The sequence below is a fragment of the Trachemys scripta genome, chromosome 4 (genome assembly GCF_013100865.1).
Source record: "Trachemys scripta elegans isolate TJP31775 chromosome 4, CAS_Tse_1.0, whole genome shotgun sequence".
Classification (NCBI taxonomy): domain Eukaryota; kingdom Metazoa; phylum Chordata; order Testudines; family Emydidae; genus Trachemys; species Trachemys scripta.
The window spans coordinates 62,573,982-62,589,659 of record NC_048301.1 but is presented as its reverse complement, the minus strand read 5'-3'; the positions used below and the strand labels follow the sequence as shown (position 1 = coordinate 62,589,659).

At 44.4% G+C, this 15,678-nt stretch overlaps 2 protein-coding genes across 10 annotated transcripts in view; both read left to right on the top strand.

Moving 5' to 3' along the window:
• The window catches only part of TMEM87A (transmembrane protein 87A), a 32,777-nt gene extending 28,584 nt beyond the window's left edge, over positions 1-4,193 (top strand). For all 7 annotated transcript variants that reach the window (XM_034769161.1, XM_034769162.1, XM_034769157.1 and 4 more), the window contains one exon: positions 361-4,193. In XM_034769161.1, coding sequence (XP_034625052.1) covers positions 361-370 — 10 coding nt within the window. In that variant the 3' untranslated portion in view covers positions 371-4,193. The remainder of the gene's footprint in view (positions 1-360) is intronic.
• A 4,309-nt stretch (positions 4,194-8,502) lies between these two features.
• Positions 8,503-15,678, top strand: part of VPS39 (VPS39 subunit of HOPS complex) — a 44,435-nt gene continuing 37,259 nt past the window's right edge. Inside the window, exons 1-6 of one of the 3 annotated variants that reach the window (XM_034769156.1) lie at positions 8,618-8,705; positions 10,407-10,486; positions 12,408-12,473; positions 13,896-13,960; positions 14,122-14,278; positions 15,057-15,099. Coding sequence is in view for 2 of the 3 variants with exons in the window: in XM_034769154.1 (XP_034625045.1) it covers positions 8,633-8,705; positions 12,408-12,473; positions 13,391-13,417; positions 13,896-13,960; positions 15,057-15,099 (274 nt within the window). In the remaining variant the exon portion in view is untranslated. Of the gene's footprint in view, positions 8,706-10,406; positions 10,487-12,407; positions 12,474-13,390; positions 13,418-13,895; positions 13,961-14,121; positions 14,279-15,056; positions 15,100-15,678 lie in introns of all 3 variants that reach the window. The other 2 variants (XM_034769154.1, XM_034769155.1) reach the window with 2 other exon arrangements.

Here is a 15,678-nt window from a genome sequence, read left to right as displayed (position 1 = left end):
CAGTATTTGAGTGTGCTTCTCTCTAACCAGCATACAAAGTTCTGTAATGTGTACATGACCGGTATCGTCACACATTCAGAGTTAACGTTGTAATGATCTGATCGAAACAGAGATTGAGTAGCAGTGTATATTCAGAAAGGTAACTTTGCCCCATATGTGCAGTTAGATTTCTGACTGGACAAATTTTTATCTTGTCAAAATTTGAGCACTCTTTATATATCTCTTATTCCGTGTATAATCACTGTTCTGCAATGCATGTGTGTATCTATAAACATGTGAAGAGTGGGCTCTTAGTTCTGAGTGATGTAAACACAGAGACAAAAATTACAAACTTCAATGACCTTTCTTTGAATCTTTCAGGAAAGAATGATTACACACTTTGAAAGATCCAAAATGGAGTGAAGAAGAAGCTTCTTGAAAGTTCTGTTTCCCGTAGGCTGCCCAGTGGATCAGGTGCATTCTGCTGATCTCTCTTGATCTTCATCTTTGGAACTGGACACTGTATTTGAGTGAGGGCATCTTACACAGTTCACTGTGGAAGAGGTTCGCAAGGACATTGATAAACCTTTGGAAAATGTTTGAATTTATGGTGTTGCTGCAAGTTTGGATTTTTAAGTGATTTAAATGTGTGTTCCAGCACCTTCTGTAACTTTAAATATCTGAAGAATCTGTCAAACTAAAAGTCCTAACATCTGACTGAGGGACTATGAATTCAATGTTACAATTAACTTCCACAGGTCAACTACCTGCTTTTGGTGGAGGGTAGAAGAAATTGGTGAAGAGTTATTTTAGAAACAAGCTTCCCATTTAATTGGAAATAATGGCTAATAGATGGAGACTGCACAGCTGGCTTAGAAGGAGAGGAGGTTTTTGAGTAAGAAGCCCCAGTAATTGAAGGAAATCAATTAAGATACCAAAAAGGAAATATTTGAAAAAGTTACAATATTGATGTTTTTAACAAAACCAAGTGCAATTTTATTAACACTGTGTAGGAAAGATTTTCTATTTTAAATGTCATTGACCTAGGAGCAACAGTTGCATAACTTTAGCATTTGTTGTGGCACATCTCATTGCTGGCAATGTGGTGGATGCCTGAAAAATGACTTACCCATACCTTCAAAGTGTTGCGTGGCCTAATAAAAATTTCCTGCAACACTTTGCTAATGTTTGTCTGACTATGAAGTTAAGCAAATATTAACGAGATATTTCAGTAGAACTCTACTCTGTGCAAGTGACCTGTCTGCCAAGAGGTCCATACTCATCCATGAGAAGTTGGCACCACCTCCCAGAAGGAGCAAGTTCTACTTTCCCCTGCAGGCAAAAGCTTTGCAGGTTTTGATGCTAATATGTTCTGCTAGGATATTTCCGCTCCTGAGGTCTATTAAGGAGAAGGGGTGGGGGGAGTTTAAAAAGTCACCTGTTACATAAGTGGTTTAGTGATCGGTTTTCCTGTCCAGTCCATCCCTGTGGCCAACAGGTGCTCTTTGTTCATTTGATCAATGTCTGAGTTGCAGATTTCTATTCTGTACAGAATGTTCTTCTCACTTTTTAAAAGCAGGGAAAAAAGTCTCTGCTTTTGGTTTTTTAATCATCTTTCATACTTTCTAGCCTGGAAGTTTCACTTGCAATAATTTAAATGTGCATGCCCATTGTAGGCCACGGGTTTGCACGTGTAAGTTGCACGGGTGCTAGTGAGGCTATACTTGGCCTGTAGAGTCTTTACTTCTGATAATGACAGGAGGCAACAACAGCTTGACTTTTACATCCCATGTGGAGTTTGCAGTTAAACAGGTTTTTACTTGTAAATTGAGCACATTTGATTCAGAAATTGATGAGATAATATGTAATGCTCAAAGTGCCCTTGATAGAGCTGCCCTTGTGGAGGAGAACTGCACTAAAATCTCAAACTCATAGACTTTAGATGAGCACAATGGTCCCTTCTGGCCTTAGTCTGACCTCCTGCACATTGCAGGCCACAGAACCTCGCCCATCCTTTCCTGTAATAGACCCATAACCTGTCTGAGTTACTGAAGTCCTCAAATAATGATTTAAAGACTTCAAGTTACAAGGTATCAGCCATTTACTCTAGTTTAAATCAGCAAGTAAACCATGCCTAATGCTGCAGAGGAAGGCAAAAACCTACAGGGTCTTTGCCAATCTGACCAAGAGGAAAATTCTTTCCTGACCCCAAATACGGCAATCAGTTGGACACTGAGCATGTCAGCAAGATACACCTGCCAGACACCTGGGAAAGAATTCTCTGTAGTACCTCAGAGCCCTCTCCATCTAGTGTTCCCATCCCTGGATATTTGCTAGTATAGTCGCAGATGGGCCACATGCCATTGTTGGCAGTCCCATCATACCATCCCCTCCATAAACTTACCAAGCTCAGTCTTTGAAGCTAATTAAGTTTTTTTTGCCCACACTGCTCCCCTTGAAGGCTGTTCCAGAACTTCACTCCTCTGAGGGTTAGAAACCATCATCTAATTTCAAGCCTAAACTTGTTGATGACCAGCTTATATCCACTTGTTCTTTTGTCAACATTGGTACTTAACTTAAATAACTCTTCTCCCTCCCTGGTATTTATCCCTCTGATTGTATTTATAGAGAGAAATCATATCTCCCCTCAGCCTTTGGTTAGGCTAAATAAGCCAAGCTCTTTCAGTCTCTTCTCATAATCTAGGTTTTCCCTTCCTCTGATCATTCTGGTAGCTCTTCTCTGTACCTGTTCTGAATTCATCTTAAACAAGGGAGACAAGAATTGCACACAGTATTCCTGATGAAGTCTCACCAGTGCCTTGTATAATGGCAGTAACACTTCCCTGTCCCTATTGGATATGCCTTACCTGATGCATCCTAGGTTTGCATTAGCCTTTTTCATGGCCGCTTCACATTAGTAGCTCATAGTCATCTTGTGATCAATTCTTATAACCAGGTCTTTTTCTCCTTTTTCACCTCCAACTGATAAGTCCTCCGCTTACAGCAGACATTCTTGTTGTTAGTCCCTAAGTGCATGACTTTGCACTATTAAATTTCATCCTATTTCTTTTTCTTCCGTTTTCAAGGTTGTCCAGATCTTCTTGTATGATATTCCAGTCCTCCTTCCAACTTTGCCATCCGCAAATTTTATTAGATCACTCCCACTTTTTATGCCAAGGTCATGAATGAAAATGTTAAATAAAACTGGTCCCGAGATGGATCTCTCAAGAACTCCACAAGTGTAACCTCCCTCCAACCTGACCGTTCTCCTTTGTAGAGACCCATTGTAGTCTCCCCTTTAACCAGTTAATTATCCACCTTTTTAGTTCTCATATTAATCCCGGTCTTCTCCAATTTAATTTATAATTTCCCATGTGGAACTGTATCAAATGCCTTACTGAAATCCAGGTAGATTCGATCTACTGCATTTCCTTTGTCTAGAAAATGGATTATCTTAGAGAGAAAACCATGTTTGCATGTTTTGTAACACCATAGTCACATGCTTTCATTGGCCACTTTCCTCATCCAGCAGTCTACCCTCACAATTCTTTAGTCCAGCTTCCATCTGTGAGTCTTGAGTTTTCCCTTCTGCCTTCTCTCGCCTTCTATCCATCATCTGCTTGAATACCCTTTGAAACTCAACCATGGTTTACACCTGCATCTCCAAATCTTGGATCTTCTCTTCCATCAGCTCTATCAGGCGGCACTTCATACAAATGAAGTTTTTGGGCTCTTTGGGTACCCACTCCAGGATAATGTACATCCCGCAGCGTCCACATCCAGTCATCTTCACTGTTTCTTCCATTCCTTGGATCACTACCACTGCTGCCTTTGTGTCTGTCATAGTGTTCCCGCCTAAACTCCATTCAAACCCTGCAAGCTCAGAACACCACACTCCCTCTCCCAGACTCCATTTTCTGCTGTGTTTGCTATCTCCTGCTGCTGGCTGGCTGCTTGGCTGCCTTTATAGGCCTGCTAATCAGGGCTCTGTTACGATCAAAGGCCAGACAGCAAACTAGCAAGCAAACAGACTCTCAAGAACTTAATCTCTGCCCTTAAGAAACAGGGGCTTGCCTCCCTCCTTTCTCTAACAGCTCTACACTCAAATTCCTCTGTTTGCTGGCTCCTATGCTGCTGCTAACTGGTTCTTTTGTGCTAGTCTTCATATTTTCTTTTAACTCTTGTTTGATATTAAAGGTGAATGGAACAAAAAATCATCACGTGCCCTGGAACTGCAACAGTGTGTGTGTGTGTGTGTGTGTGTGTGTTTTTTCGAACAAAACCTAGGCCAGGGCACTGGAAGGACCTAACTCAGTTTGATTTCTTTTGCTGAGCAGTTCTGCTTTGTGATGGGAAATGGACAGAAAGTATTCTTCGTTCTTCAGAAGAGTTGCAAGGAACTTGGCTTCTTTAAACCAAGCTCTAGTTTACTATTTCCCTTTTAACCCTCAGGTGCCTGCTATCTTCTTTACCTCTTCTCTGATTCCTTTCTAATGGTTGTCCGATTCCCTGTTATAAATGAAGCTCAGCAATAATGGTGATGTCACTTGCTGGTTGAAAAGCTCTTGAGATGGTTGTCCAGGACATACATTTGAGTTTTGAATCTAAGCTAAGAGGTATTTCAAACAACTTTCAAAATTGGTAAAACTGGCTAGGTGTGCAAGAGGTTTAAGAGTAGAATAAATATAGCAGAGATCGTATACTATCAGCCAACAGCTATGCTGGGCTCTTGATCCATGCTGTTACTTGACTCTTCTCAAGTGGTAGATTGATTCAATATTGAATCTGTCTCTCCATCCTATTGGATGGATACTACACCTAATCAACAAAATGCACATTGTTTCAGTATGTATTCTACACAATTTCTTGCTCTCAGCTACTTTCCCTATTTTTGTTTTGACATGGGTTTCCTATATCTTTCAGGGGTGAGAATCCATTTCCTCTCATGAAATAGCTTAATGCTATGGGCTCAGCTGTACCATCACTCTGGATAACTTATTTTTGAGAGTAGTCTTATGAGCAGTAGGGCACTTCACAGTGCAAGTGGTTACTCCTGAGGGAATTCTGCACCAAAAAAATAAAAATTCTGCACACAGTATTTTAAAATTCTGCAAATTTTACTTGTTAAAAGGTGGAGGCCCCAGTATGACATTGGGGAGCACAGGTGGGAGATCCCTGTGCAGCTCCCCCTGGGACACAGACCCAGTGGTGAGGCTACCCCTAACCCTGACACAGCACAAGCGCTGAGATATCCCTCTCTGCCAGATGCACCAGCTGTGGGCAGGCAGGCTCAGCAAGGCAGGATCCGAGTGTGGAGGGGATCCAGGTGTGGAGGGTTCTGTGTGGAGCAGTCTGGGTGGCTCATTGGGGGGATACGGGTGTGGGGGGGATCTGGATGCACAGGGGCTTGGGGGAGTTCTGGGTGAAATGGTAATGGGATTCTGCAGGGGTGTTCAGGTGAAGGTGGTTGGGGCTCAGGGGGGGAGGGCACTGGGTGTTGTGGGGATAGAGCTTGGCAAGGGGGTATGGATGTAGGGGGTTCAGTGGGGAATCCAGATGCAGCTGGGTGGGGACTGGGGGGGAGGAGCTAGGTGCAGTGGCTCATCAGGGTGGTCCAGCTGCAGGGGGCGTGGAGCTCATTGGGGGGGGCGTTCTGAGTGTGGTGGGGGTGAGGCTTGGTGGGAGGGTCTGGGTATGAGGGGGTCTGTATGCACAGGGGTTGGGTGGATGGGGGTGAGGAAGAGGAAAGGGGAGTTTGCAGAGCTTCCTGCAGCTGGGATGAAATCTGGGAATGGGTCTGACCTGGAGGGGAGGAGGAAGTCCCATCCTCCCCAGCCCAGCCGGGACTAGCAGCTGAACCCAGTGCAGGGTAGGAGCCACCAGCTGGGTCTTTCCCAGTCCTGCCTCCTGCCCCATAGTGATTTACTTCTCTGCCGGCTGCCCTGGGCCCCCAAAACATACTGCGGGGGAGGATCAGATGACTGCTCTTGTGGCTTCCCTTTGCTTTCTGGTCAGAAAGGCATTTTTCTGCGGGGAAGCAAAGAAATCTGCGGGGGACATAAATTGTGCACATACACAGTGGTGCAGAATTCCCCCAGGAGTAAAGTGGTGCAATATAAACTATGACTTCACAAAAGAGGAAGCTAAAATCCTGTAAAATGATTGATTAACTTTAGTTACATTTTCTGACTGCACAAAAGCAGTGGTGATTAAAATCCAACTGTATATTCACTCTTTAAAAAAATACAGGTTAGATTTAAAGCACAAGGTAGAGATGGCTTAATTTGAAGACTTAAAAGGTAACAGTGGGTGTGAGAGAAGATGCAAGATTCATTTTCTTCCAATGCTGTCTGAGAGCAGAGTGGTCCAGGGGCTAGAACAAGGTGTAGAAATCAGGTCTGCTATGTGTTTTTTAAAAGTTTTGCCACTGATTTCCTCTGTGATGTTGGGCAACTTTTTAAGCTCTGGGTTTTTTTTAAACCTGTTTGTAAACTGGAAATAATATTTAAGCACAGTACATTTATTAAATAGGTCAGTAAAGAATATTTGAATAGTCTTTGTTCACAAGTATATTATCTTACTCTTTTTTCAAAAAAGAGTTTTTCTGCCCTTAAAATGGGGGCTTTCTTGTTATCAGAAATTGGACAGAGTAACATTTAAGTGAATGGGGAGGAACAATAGATCAGTTAGAGCAGCAGTTCCCAAACTGTAGGGCATTCCCCCTTTTGTGGGGGTAGGGTAGTGGGGAGAGTGCCCCCAGCAGGAGCAGCAGCAGTGCCATTCTGCCCCCAGATCAATTCTGACGACAGGCCAGCTCAGCCTCTAGTCCCAGCTCCTCCCCTATCCCCAGTTCAGCCCCCAGCTCCACCTTCAGCCCAAGCTCCTCTGCTGAGCCAACTGTGCAGTAATGGGGTGGGTTATATGATAGGAAAAGTTTGGGTACCACTGTGGATGACAAAAGTAGCACATAAAATGAGTGACCATGAGGAAGAAGGTATAAGTCAGGATCTGATGAAGGTGGTAGAAGCTTGGTAGAATTATATGAGGGAGAGACTAGGGTCAAATGGTGAAGGGAAGAACCATCCCACTCTTGAGGGGAAAGAGAATGAATAAGGCTCACATACAATTGTTGAAGAGGGTGATAGTGACTGAGTTTGGCTTCCACCATATGAAGTAAAGGGTACAATTGTATCATAACTACTGTAGATACATAAAGATACATACATCCTTACTGATAGTACAGAAGTCAAAGGGAGTAATATGTTTGTTTCAGTACACTAACATCACTACTATTCTCACTTTAACTGCGAGAGGCAGTAAAAAGTAGGATGACAAATGGTTACAAAGGCATGACATGATTACATTATCAGAATGTAAGCTTCATTTTATTAAACCTGATACTCAAGCTTTATTAATTTTCTACTATAAAGTCTCAGGGAAAGGAGAAAAGATCCTAGGCTTGATGGCCAACTGATCTTAGCAAGTTGATAAATTGTGCTTTTGGTGCATAGACACAGGCTGCCACTTGGTGTTTTAGCTCTAAGGAAGCAGATGATGCTGAGATCATGCATGTGCACGTCTAGGAGTACTGGAAAGGAACTGCCCTTTTTTAAATTTTAGTTTGGTCTTAGTGTAAGATGGGTCATGCTTACTCAGGTGACTAATAACTCCTGTTACGGGGTGGGATGCACTCCTTCGCCCGCCCATCCCCCCCGGAAGGCTCTTGGTACCTTAAAAACTGGGGAAACGGTCAGAAGTAAACATCAGCTTGAACTCCCTGTGCCAGCTCTTGTGTTTTAACTGGATGCCTTCCTGTATGCCCCAGTATTTACTGCTTCCTAGCCAACGGCTGCAAGGCTGGTGGCTGGATGATGCTGCCAAGCTGAGCAGCAGTGAAGTAGCGAGCATTGTACCCATTTAAGGAGGCAGCAGCCTTCGATATTTCAACCCCCCACTCCCCCAATACCTATTAAGAGGGACGGGACGTTCACGGCTCTCAGGGCCTGGGTTCCTGGCCGCTTGGCTCCAGCTGCAGCCAGCAGGTTGCACGTCACTCGTGGTGAACAGCGGGTTTGCTTGGTGGTCATGCCGCTGAGAAGTGACAGTCACAGCGCACAGACTAGCTCTGAGCTACAGATCGGGGCGAGAGGGGCTGAGCTACTCCGCGGGCGGGCCCCACGTGCCTGTGCAGTGCCTGGGCGGGGGGATGGCGAGGGGCAGTGCCAGGCAGGGGGGCAGGCAGCCGGGGTGATTCGCCCCGTGCGGGGGTGGGGGGGAGGGCCCTGGAGCGGAGTCCGCGGGAGGTGCCTCTAAGGGGCACAGGCCTTGCGGGAGGGGGGAGGAGCCGTGAGCGGGCGGCACCCAGGGCGCGAGGCCGCTGGCTCGGGGAGGGGGTGGCGCCTATGGCGGGAAAGGAGCCGGGGGCGGAGCTTACCCCGTGGAGGAGGCGGAGCGTGTGGGCGGGGCTCCAGTAGGGAAGCGGAACGGGCCGGGCGCGGGGGCTGCTGGGAAGGGTTGGGATCAGCTGGGCCTGTACTTGGGGCCGCGGGGGCCCCGCGGGGGGGAGACGCAGCGTTCTCCAGCCTGGCCGGCCTGGGGGTGCGGCTGAGGCGGAGCCACCGGCCCGGAGCAAACGCGGAGAGCTGCCGCCGCCATGCACGACGCCTTCGAGCCGGTGCCGATCCTGGAGAAGCTGCCGCTGCAGATAGACTGTCTGGCGGCCTGGGGTGAGCGGCGGGGCGGCCCCCGGGTCTTCGCCCCTCCCCCGGGGACCCCGCGGCGGGGTGGGTGAGGGCTGGTCACTCCACCTGCCCTTGGGACCAGCTCCGAGCCGCGGCCCGCTTGTGACCCCGCGCCCTGACCGGCGTGGTTGAGCCTACTGCCCCGGAGACCAGCGTCTCCAAACGCCCCCGTGACGCTGCGCTGCCGTCAGCCTCCCGGCTCGCTGCGGCTGTTCCCGTCCGTGGGGTTCCCCACAAGAAGGGCTCGAAGCTCTTTCTAAAAACACACGCTCCAGACCTTGTGGTGAATTTTGGGGTCTCCATAAACCACTTGTGTGACCCACCTTGAGCGTGGCCCAGGGCTACGGCCAGCGGGGATTGAGCCCCCGTTACAGGGAACAGAGAGAGTGGGGACTGGAATTGGGCTGAAGTGGGATTTGTAGCCTTCACCCATCAAAACTATTTTTTTTTGAAGGGTAGTAGAAGTGACCCACTTTGGTCTGGTTATGAGTCTGGTTTTTAAACATTTGGGTGAACTGACTGATCTGGTTGCGCTCAGTTTGTATCAGTGTCTCTGATACTTGAAGAGGTTTGTTTCTTGTGGGATGGAATTTTTTGTTCTGGTCTTGTGCATCATCCTCCATGTTTTCTTTCTCCATTGTTTAAGTGTGAATCTGAATGGTAGAAAATGTGATGTTGTGTAGCACAACAAGTGTCACTTTGCCTTGCCCTACCTGGTGTGTTTTATTTGTGAATAAACCCATACTTTGTGTCTTAAATACAAAACAATCTGACCTGGTGGGTTAGAACTGTTACCTAAGACTGTGTATATACTATGGGACTATCTACGGGCATAGCTACAGCACCATAGCTATGCTGATGAAAAGTCATAGTGTAGATGCAGTCTTTGCTGGCAGAAGGTGATTTTCCATCGGTATAGGTTATCCTCCCCCCCCCCCCCCCCCCCCCAGGTTAGCTAGGTTGATGGAAACATTTTTCCATTGAACTAGCAGCATCTACCCTGGGAATTAGCTATGTTGCTCAGGGCTATGCGAACCTATGTCGGCTCAAATTTTAAGTATAGATCAGGCCTAAGTGACAATTCAAGTTACTATTATTACTGTAGATGGTGCAGTGAATACTTACAGTAGTATAAAATGGTCCAATATTTATAAATATGGCTTAGCTAGTTTCTTCCTGTAATTGTTTCTTATTTGTAGATTGCTTGTTACTATAGCAAAGCTGTGATATTAACAAATAACGTTTAGCAAGTAGACAGTTCATAGCAAATTTTGTTAGATACCTAGGTGAATAGGTTTTATTTATCATGCACCTTTGATTGCCTCGTCTGTGCTCTAATCAGTTTTCTCTGGGACTCTTTCTAATACTAAACCATTGGAGCAGTTTCAAATAAATGTTATATTATGGAACAAACTCTTTCATGTAAAAGAGTAACTTTGTCAGAAACTTGGTTTGTTTTTGATTAAGCCTTAAAAATAAAACACAGACTTAAATTCTGTAGCTAAATTGAATATATTCCATACAGAGGCACTAATACAGTGGAAAAACATTGAAATCGAGAAACTTCATTGCAAAACAAATGTATTTGTTTCATTGAAGTCATAATCCTGGGGATTTTTTGAACAACATAGTCTCATGGAATAGAGATGTCCTTCCAGTTTTATGACTTAATTCTTGATTAAATAGGAGAAGAGGAGGCGCAGGGGAAGCAAGATCTTGTTAAATCACAAGTAGCTTTGAGAAAATATGGTGTGAAAAAGGGAAAGGTAAATTTTATATGTTTAGTAAAGATTTCCCTGTTATGAAGCTAAAGATTAATTGAAATTTCATTAACAAGATTTTTGTGGATGAGGTGCATAGCAATACTTAGATTCAAAGCCTTCTAATATGCAATGTACCAAAGTGTGTTTGTGTGGAATAACAGTGGATTTTTCAAGTGTTCTACTTTGTAAATCCAAAATGACTTTTACGTGTCACCGCAACTCAAATACTATTTCTTTGTAACTTATGTAATCACTTCAGACATAACTGAATAATTCATGTGGACCACTGTGACTTCTAAATGTTTAACTACTGTGTTCAAAGTCAGAACTCACAAATGGTAGTATCTAAATTTGTCTTGCTCCCTCCAATTTTTCACTGTGTAGACCAGGCATCTATATGCAGCAGCCAATGCTTGAAAAGTAGTTTATCTTCTGTTTATGTATATTTATGAAGAATGTGGAGCTCTCTCCCTTTTAGTGTACTTCATTATGAGTAGTGCCCTACCAAATTGACAGTCCATTTTGGTCAATTTCATAATCATAGGATGTAAAAACTTAAATTTCATGATTTCCACTATTTAAATCTAAAATTTCATGGTGGTGTAATTGTAGGGGTTGTGAGCCGAAAAGGAGTCCGGGGGCGGGGGAGGGGATTGCAAGGTTATTGTAGGGAGGGTGGCGGTACTGCTACCCTTACTTCTGCACTGCTGCTGGCAGCAGTGTCGCCTTCAGGGTTGGGCAGCTGGAGAGCAGCAGCTGCTAGCTGGAATCCCAGCTCTGAAGGCAGAGCCTCCTCAAGCACCAGCACAGAAGTAAGGACGGCGCCCTTTATGGTATTGCCACCCTTACTTCTGCGCTGTTGCCTGCAGAGCTGGGCCCTCAGTCAACAGCCACCAGTCTCCAGCCGCCCAGCTCTGAAGGCAGTGCAGAAGTAAGGTTGGCAATACCATGACCCCTCTAAAATAACCTTGCGGACCCTCCCCCCCTTGCAACTGCCTTTTGGGTCAGGACCACCACACACAAGACCAGATTTCACGGTCCAGGACACATTTTTCATGGCTGTGAATTTGGGAGGGCCCTAATTATGAGCAAGTAGGCTCCTGTGTCGGGATTGTGTTTCATACTTACTTCCTGATCCCTGGAAACCTTTGTTTCCCAAAACAAAGGTTACTCCATATGTAAGCACTTCCTCTAGGACAGGAGTGGGCAAACTACAGCCCAGGGGTTGTATCTGGCCCTTCAGATGTTTTAATCCGGCCCTCGAGCTCCTGCCAGCGAGCGGGGTCGGGGGCTTGCTCTGTGCGACTTACGGAAGCAGCGACATGTTCACCCTCCGGCTCCTACGTGTATGGGCAGCTAGGGGGCTCCACACACTGCCCCCGCCCCAAGTGCTGCCCCCGCAGCTCCCAATGGCTAGCAAACAGGGCCAATGGAAACTGCAGGGATGGCACCTGCATATGGGACAGCGCACAGAGCCGCCTGGCTGTGCCTCTGTGTATGAGCTAGAGGAGGGACGTGCTGCTGCTTCTGGGAGTTGCTTGAGGTAAGCGCTGCCCGGAGCCTGTACTCCTTACCCCCTCCCACCGTCCGAATCCATCGATTCCCACCCTTCTGCACCACAGAGCCCGCACCCCCAGCCAGAGCCTGCACTCTATCCTGCACCCCACCCCCAATTTCATGAGCATTCATGGCCCACCATACAATTTCCATGCCCAGATGTGGCCCTTGGGCCAAAAAGTTTGCTTATCCCTGCTCTAGGGAAACAATGGAAGAGCCATGCATGTTCCCCAGCTGAAATTTGCCTTGGTATGTTTTGGACCATTCAACAATGGGCTTCAGTTTAAGAAGATGAAGAATTTTCAGATTAATTTTAGCTGAGAGTCGTATTCTTATTGGTACTGATAAAAGAATTTTTATCTTATAGAGGAATGGCTGCTCGTTGGCACCAAACAAGGACACCTTCTTCTTTACAGGATCAGGAAGGATATAGGTGAGCTTGTACAAACAAAGCCAAGCTTTTGCGCAATATTATGCCAATGTATCATTCTCAACTCTTCAGTGACTCTAATACTGGTACCCTGGTACATTTAGTATACTAAACAGCAGACTGTCACCTATAGTTCATGAAAATGTTTATACGAGGCCACTGCAGTATGTACAGATCTTACTTTCCTTTCCTTCTTTTCTGTTTACTGTCTTATAGAGTTTACCATCTGCTTTAAAATTACCCTTTCTCTCACGATTCCACCAAAGCTGATACTAATCTCTGAACTATAATGGTTTCCACATTTGTATTTACAGTAAATTAATGTAATGTGCATGAATAAAATACCCACCATGCATAAACTCTAACAGAACCTAGTGAATAGATCAGATTGGCAATGCAGTAAAAGGGCAACTTATTTAAAACGCGAGGCCCACCATCTTAATCAATATACATAATAAAATTAAACCTGGTTCAGAATCTTAACATTCTAATCTAGACCAAAAAGTATTCCCCTCTCTGTCTTTTGAGGAAGCAGTCACAAGTGGCCTTAATCCATTCTGGTGATGCCACAAAGAGCGCCTATTGTATTTAGAATCAGATATAAAATTACTCATGTTAAACAGATCTATATCTCAGCTATTTACCAGTTATAATGTGCAGAAAGCTATACTATTAAGTGTACCTAATTTAATAGCTCATTGGATTGCAAAGTAAAAAGATGTGGCACATCTGTCCCAAATTACACCTGCTCTCAGAAGGATGCTATTTCTATTGTAGCCACTTGGATTACTAAACCCTAATTCCAGCTCATTTTTCCTAGCCTCCATAGGCAGTCTGTTTCAATAGATCATGCTGACTTGAGTTGCTAGTGTCTTTTGTCTCACTTGGTAAATTTCTCCCCCTTTTTGCATCAATACCAGGAGAGGTTACGTCATCAGAAAGTGGCTGTAAGTTTGTATCCATAAAACTTTTAAACCCTTGTAGTGAAGTATTTTATTCTTTGTCCATCTTGCAGTGATGTGCTTCCTGGAGATCTGAGTTGCTGGTATTTGATTGGCTGGGAAAAAAGGTGCTTTAGTGCTGTCTTCATAGCTTGGGGTTTTTAAATATTTAATTAAATTATATTAGGATCTGAGATTACAAGGCAAGGATTTAGCTAATGATGGGACCTTCAGATTTGCTGACTTCATGAAGTTCAACCACGTTTTTGGACTCCCCAGCTAGATATCAATGACAACCTCAGATTCCCCAAACTGGTTTAAGAAAAAGGAAGCACACACTTCTTACAAGACATGCAATCTTCTGGCATTAGCTGCTTAATTTGAAATCTGCTATAATTTTGTGGGATTTAGAGTAAAAGTTTATGCAGTAATAAATCTGAAGGCAACTGTGATTTTATGTCACTCGTTAATCTCTGCTTGGTAGGTTGCAACAGATTTGAAGTGACACTAGAGAAATCCAACAAGAACTTCTCAAAAAAGATTCAGCAGGTAGGAAATGGCAGTTGTTGACACTAGGGAAAATTGCTAGTGTTTTCACTAAGAGGGTGCAATGTGAAATACTTTAATCTGGAATCTCCAGAAGTCTCTTTTTTAACAGTAAACTTTGTTGGGAGTGGCACAGAGTAGCCTAACTGTACGTTTGTCCACAGTCTCTTCCTACAGTAGGAAGGAACTTGGTTTGGTGGTTACAGCAGATGACTTGGAGTTAGGACTCCTGGGTTCTTTTCCTGACTCACTGAATCACTGTGACCTCCAGCAAATCATATATATTTGTACGATGGAGATAATACATTGCTGTCTGACCTGGTGAGAGAATTAATGAAGTAAAGCACTTGATCTCCTTAGATGAAACATGCTATTAAAGTGCAAATATTGTTTTGGCTATTAGAGGCTGGAATCTAGAATAGCTGTGTACTGACTTGCTGTCAGTTTTATTACCATTTTAATTTCAGTAGATGTGAGCACATTAAATGTATCACTGCAGTAGAGCACCTTGCATTTTCATTGGAGAAGAACAATAGTTTTTAAGGAATCATTTACATCCTTTTATTGGTAAGGCACCAGAACATGGTTAAATCTTGTTAAAGGGACCTACGTTGTTAAGCTTTCTCACTAGGAAAGGATATACAGGTCTGTCTCATCTTACACTGGGGTTACGTTCCGCAGTCACCGCCTAAAGCGAAAATCGCGTATAGTCAAAATTACATTGAGTGTAATGGCGGGCGGAATCGCCCGCACTACAGAAACAGTATTTAAATTGTTATTTTTCTCTTTTTTGGGGGTTTGTTTTTGCCGACCGCGTACAGCTGAAATCGCACATGTTAAATGCGCCTAAGATGCGACAGACCTGTAAACAATATAAGCTAGCTTTATCAGACATTTCATGAGTATAGGTGTGGGATTGTACAGTAGCTGTAGGAATGTTGCACAGAAAGTAACAATAGCCCCATCTTCATTGCCTTATGTGGGTAAATAAAACTATTTGCATAGACTAATTAAATCTCTGTCCAAGTTGGGGGGGCGGAGGGCAGGGAAGAGTGTTTTGGCTTGTAGAGATGTTGCTTTAATACAGTTCTCTTTTCAGATTCATGTTGTTTCCCAGTTTAAAATTCTGGTCAGTTTGTTAGGTAAGTGAAGAATATGTTTTAGTAGTATTCAATTCGTTCTTTTTTTGGTGCAATTACTTGGCTGAGCATGAACCCTGCTCTTCTCTACCCCCTTCTCCCGCAGTACAGACATCTGTTTGTTGTACCAAGGAAAGTGAATAATTCACACTCACCTACTCTAAGGCTTATTCTTAAAACAGTTTGCCACCACCTTGATTTGGGGAGGTCCTTCACACCTGCATGAGGGTCTAGTTGTTGAAAAGTCATTGGGTCTAGAATTCAGGCCTCTAATTTGCAGGGAAGTGTTATGCATTATAGGTTAAGAAGCAGCTGGGCTACTCTTAAGCCAGTAAAGACATCTGGGGAACAGACCACTAATATTCAAATAACTTATGCAAGAATTTTGAGTATTTTGAGTACTGTATGTTGGGTGAACTTATTCTTGAATTATGATCTTCCTTGTTTCTTTTTACTTATGGTACAACTCCCTCCTTTTTGACCTCCAAGTCCCAGCAATCCCGACTCCAGCATGTGTAGAATGCTGCTGCCTGCGTTCTCGTGCGTACAAAAACTTGACCACACCAGCTCCAACTTTCAACT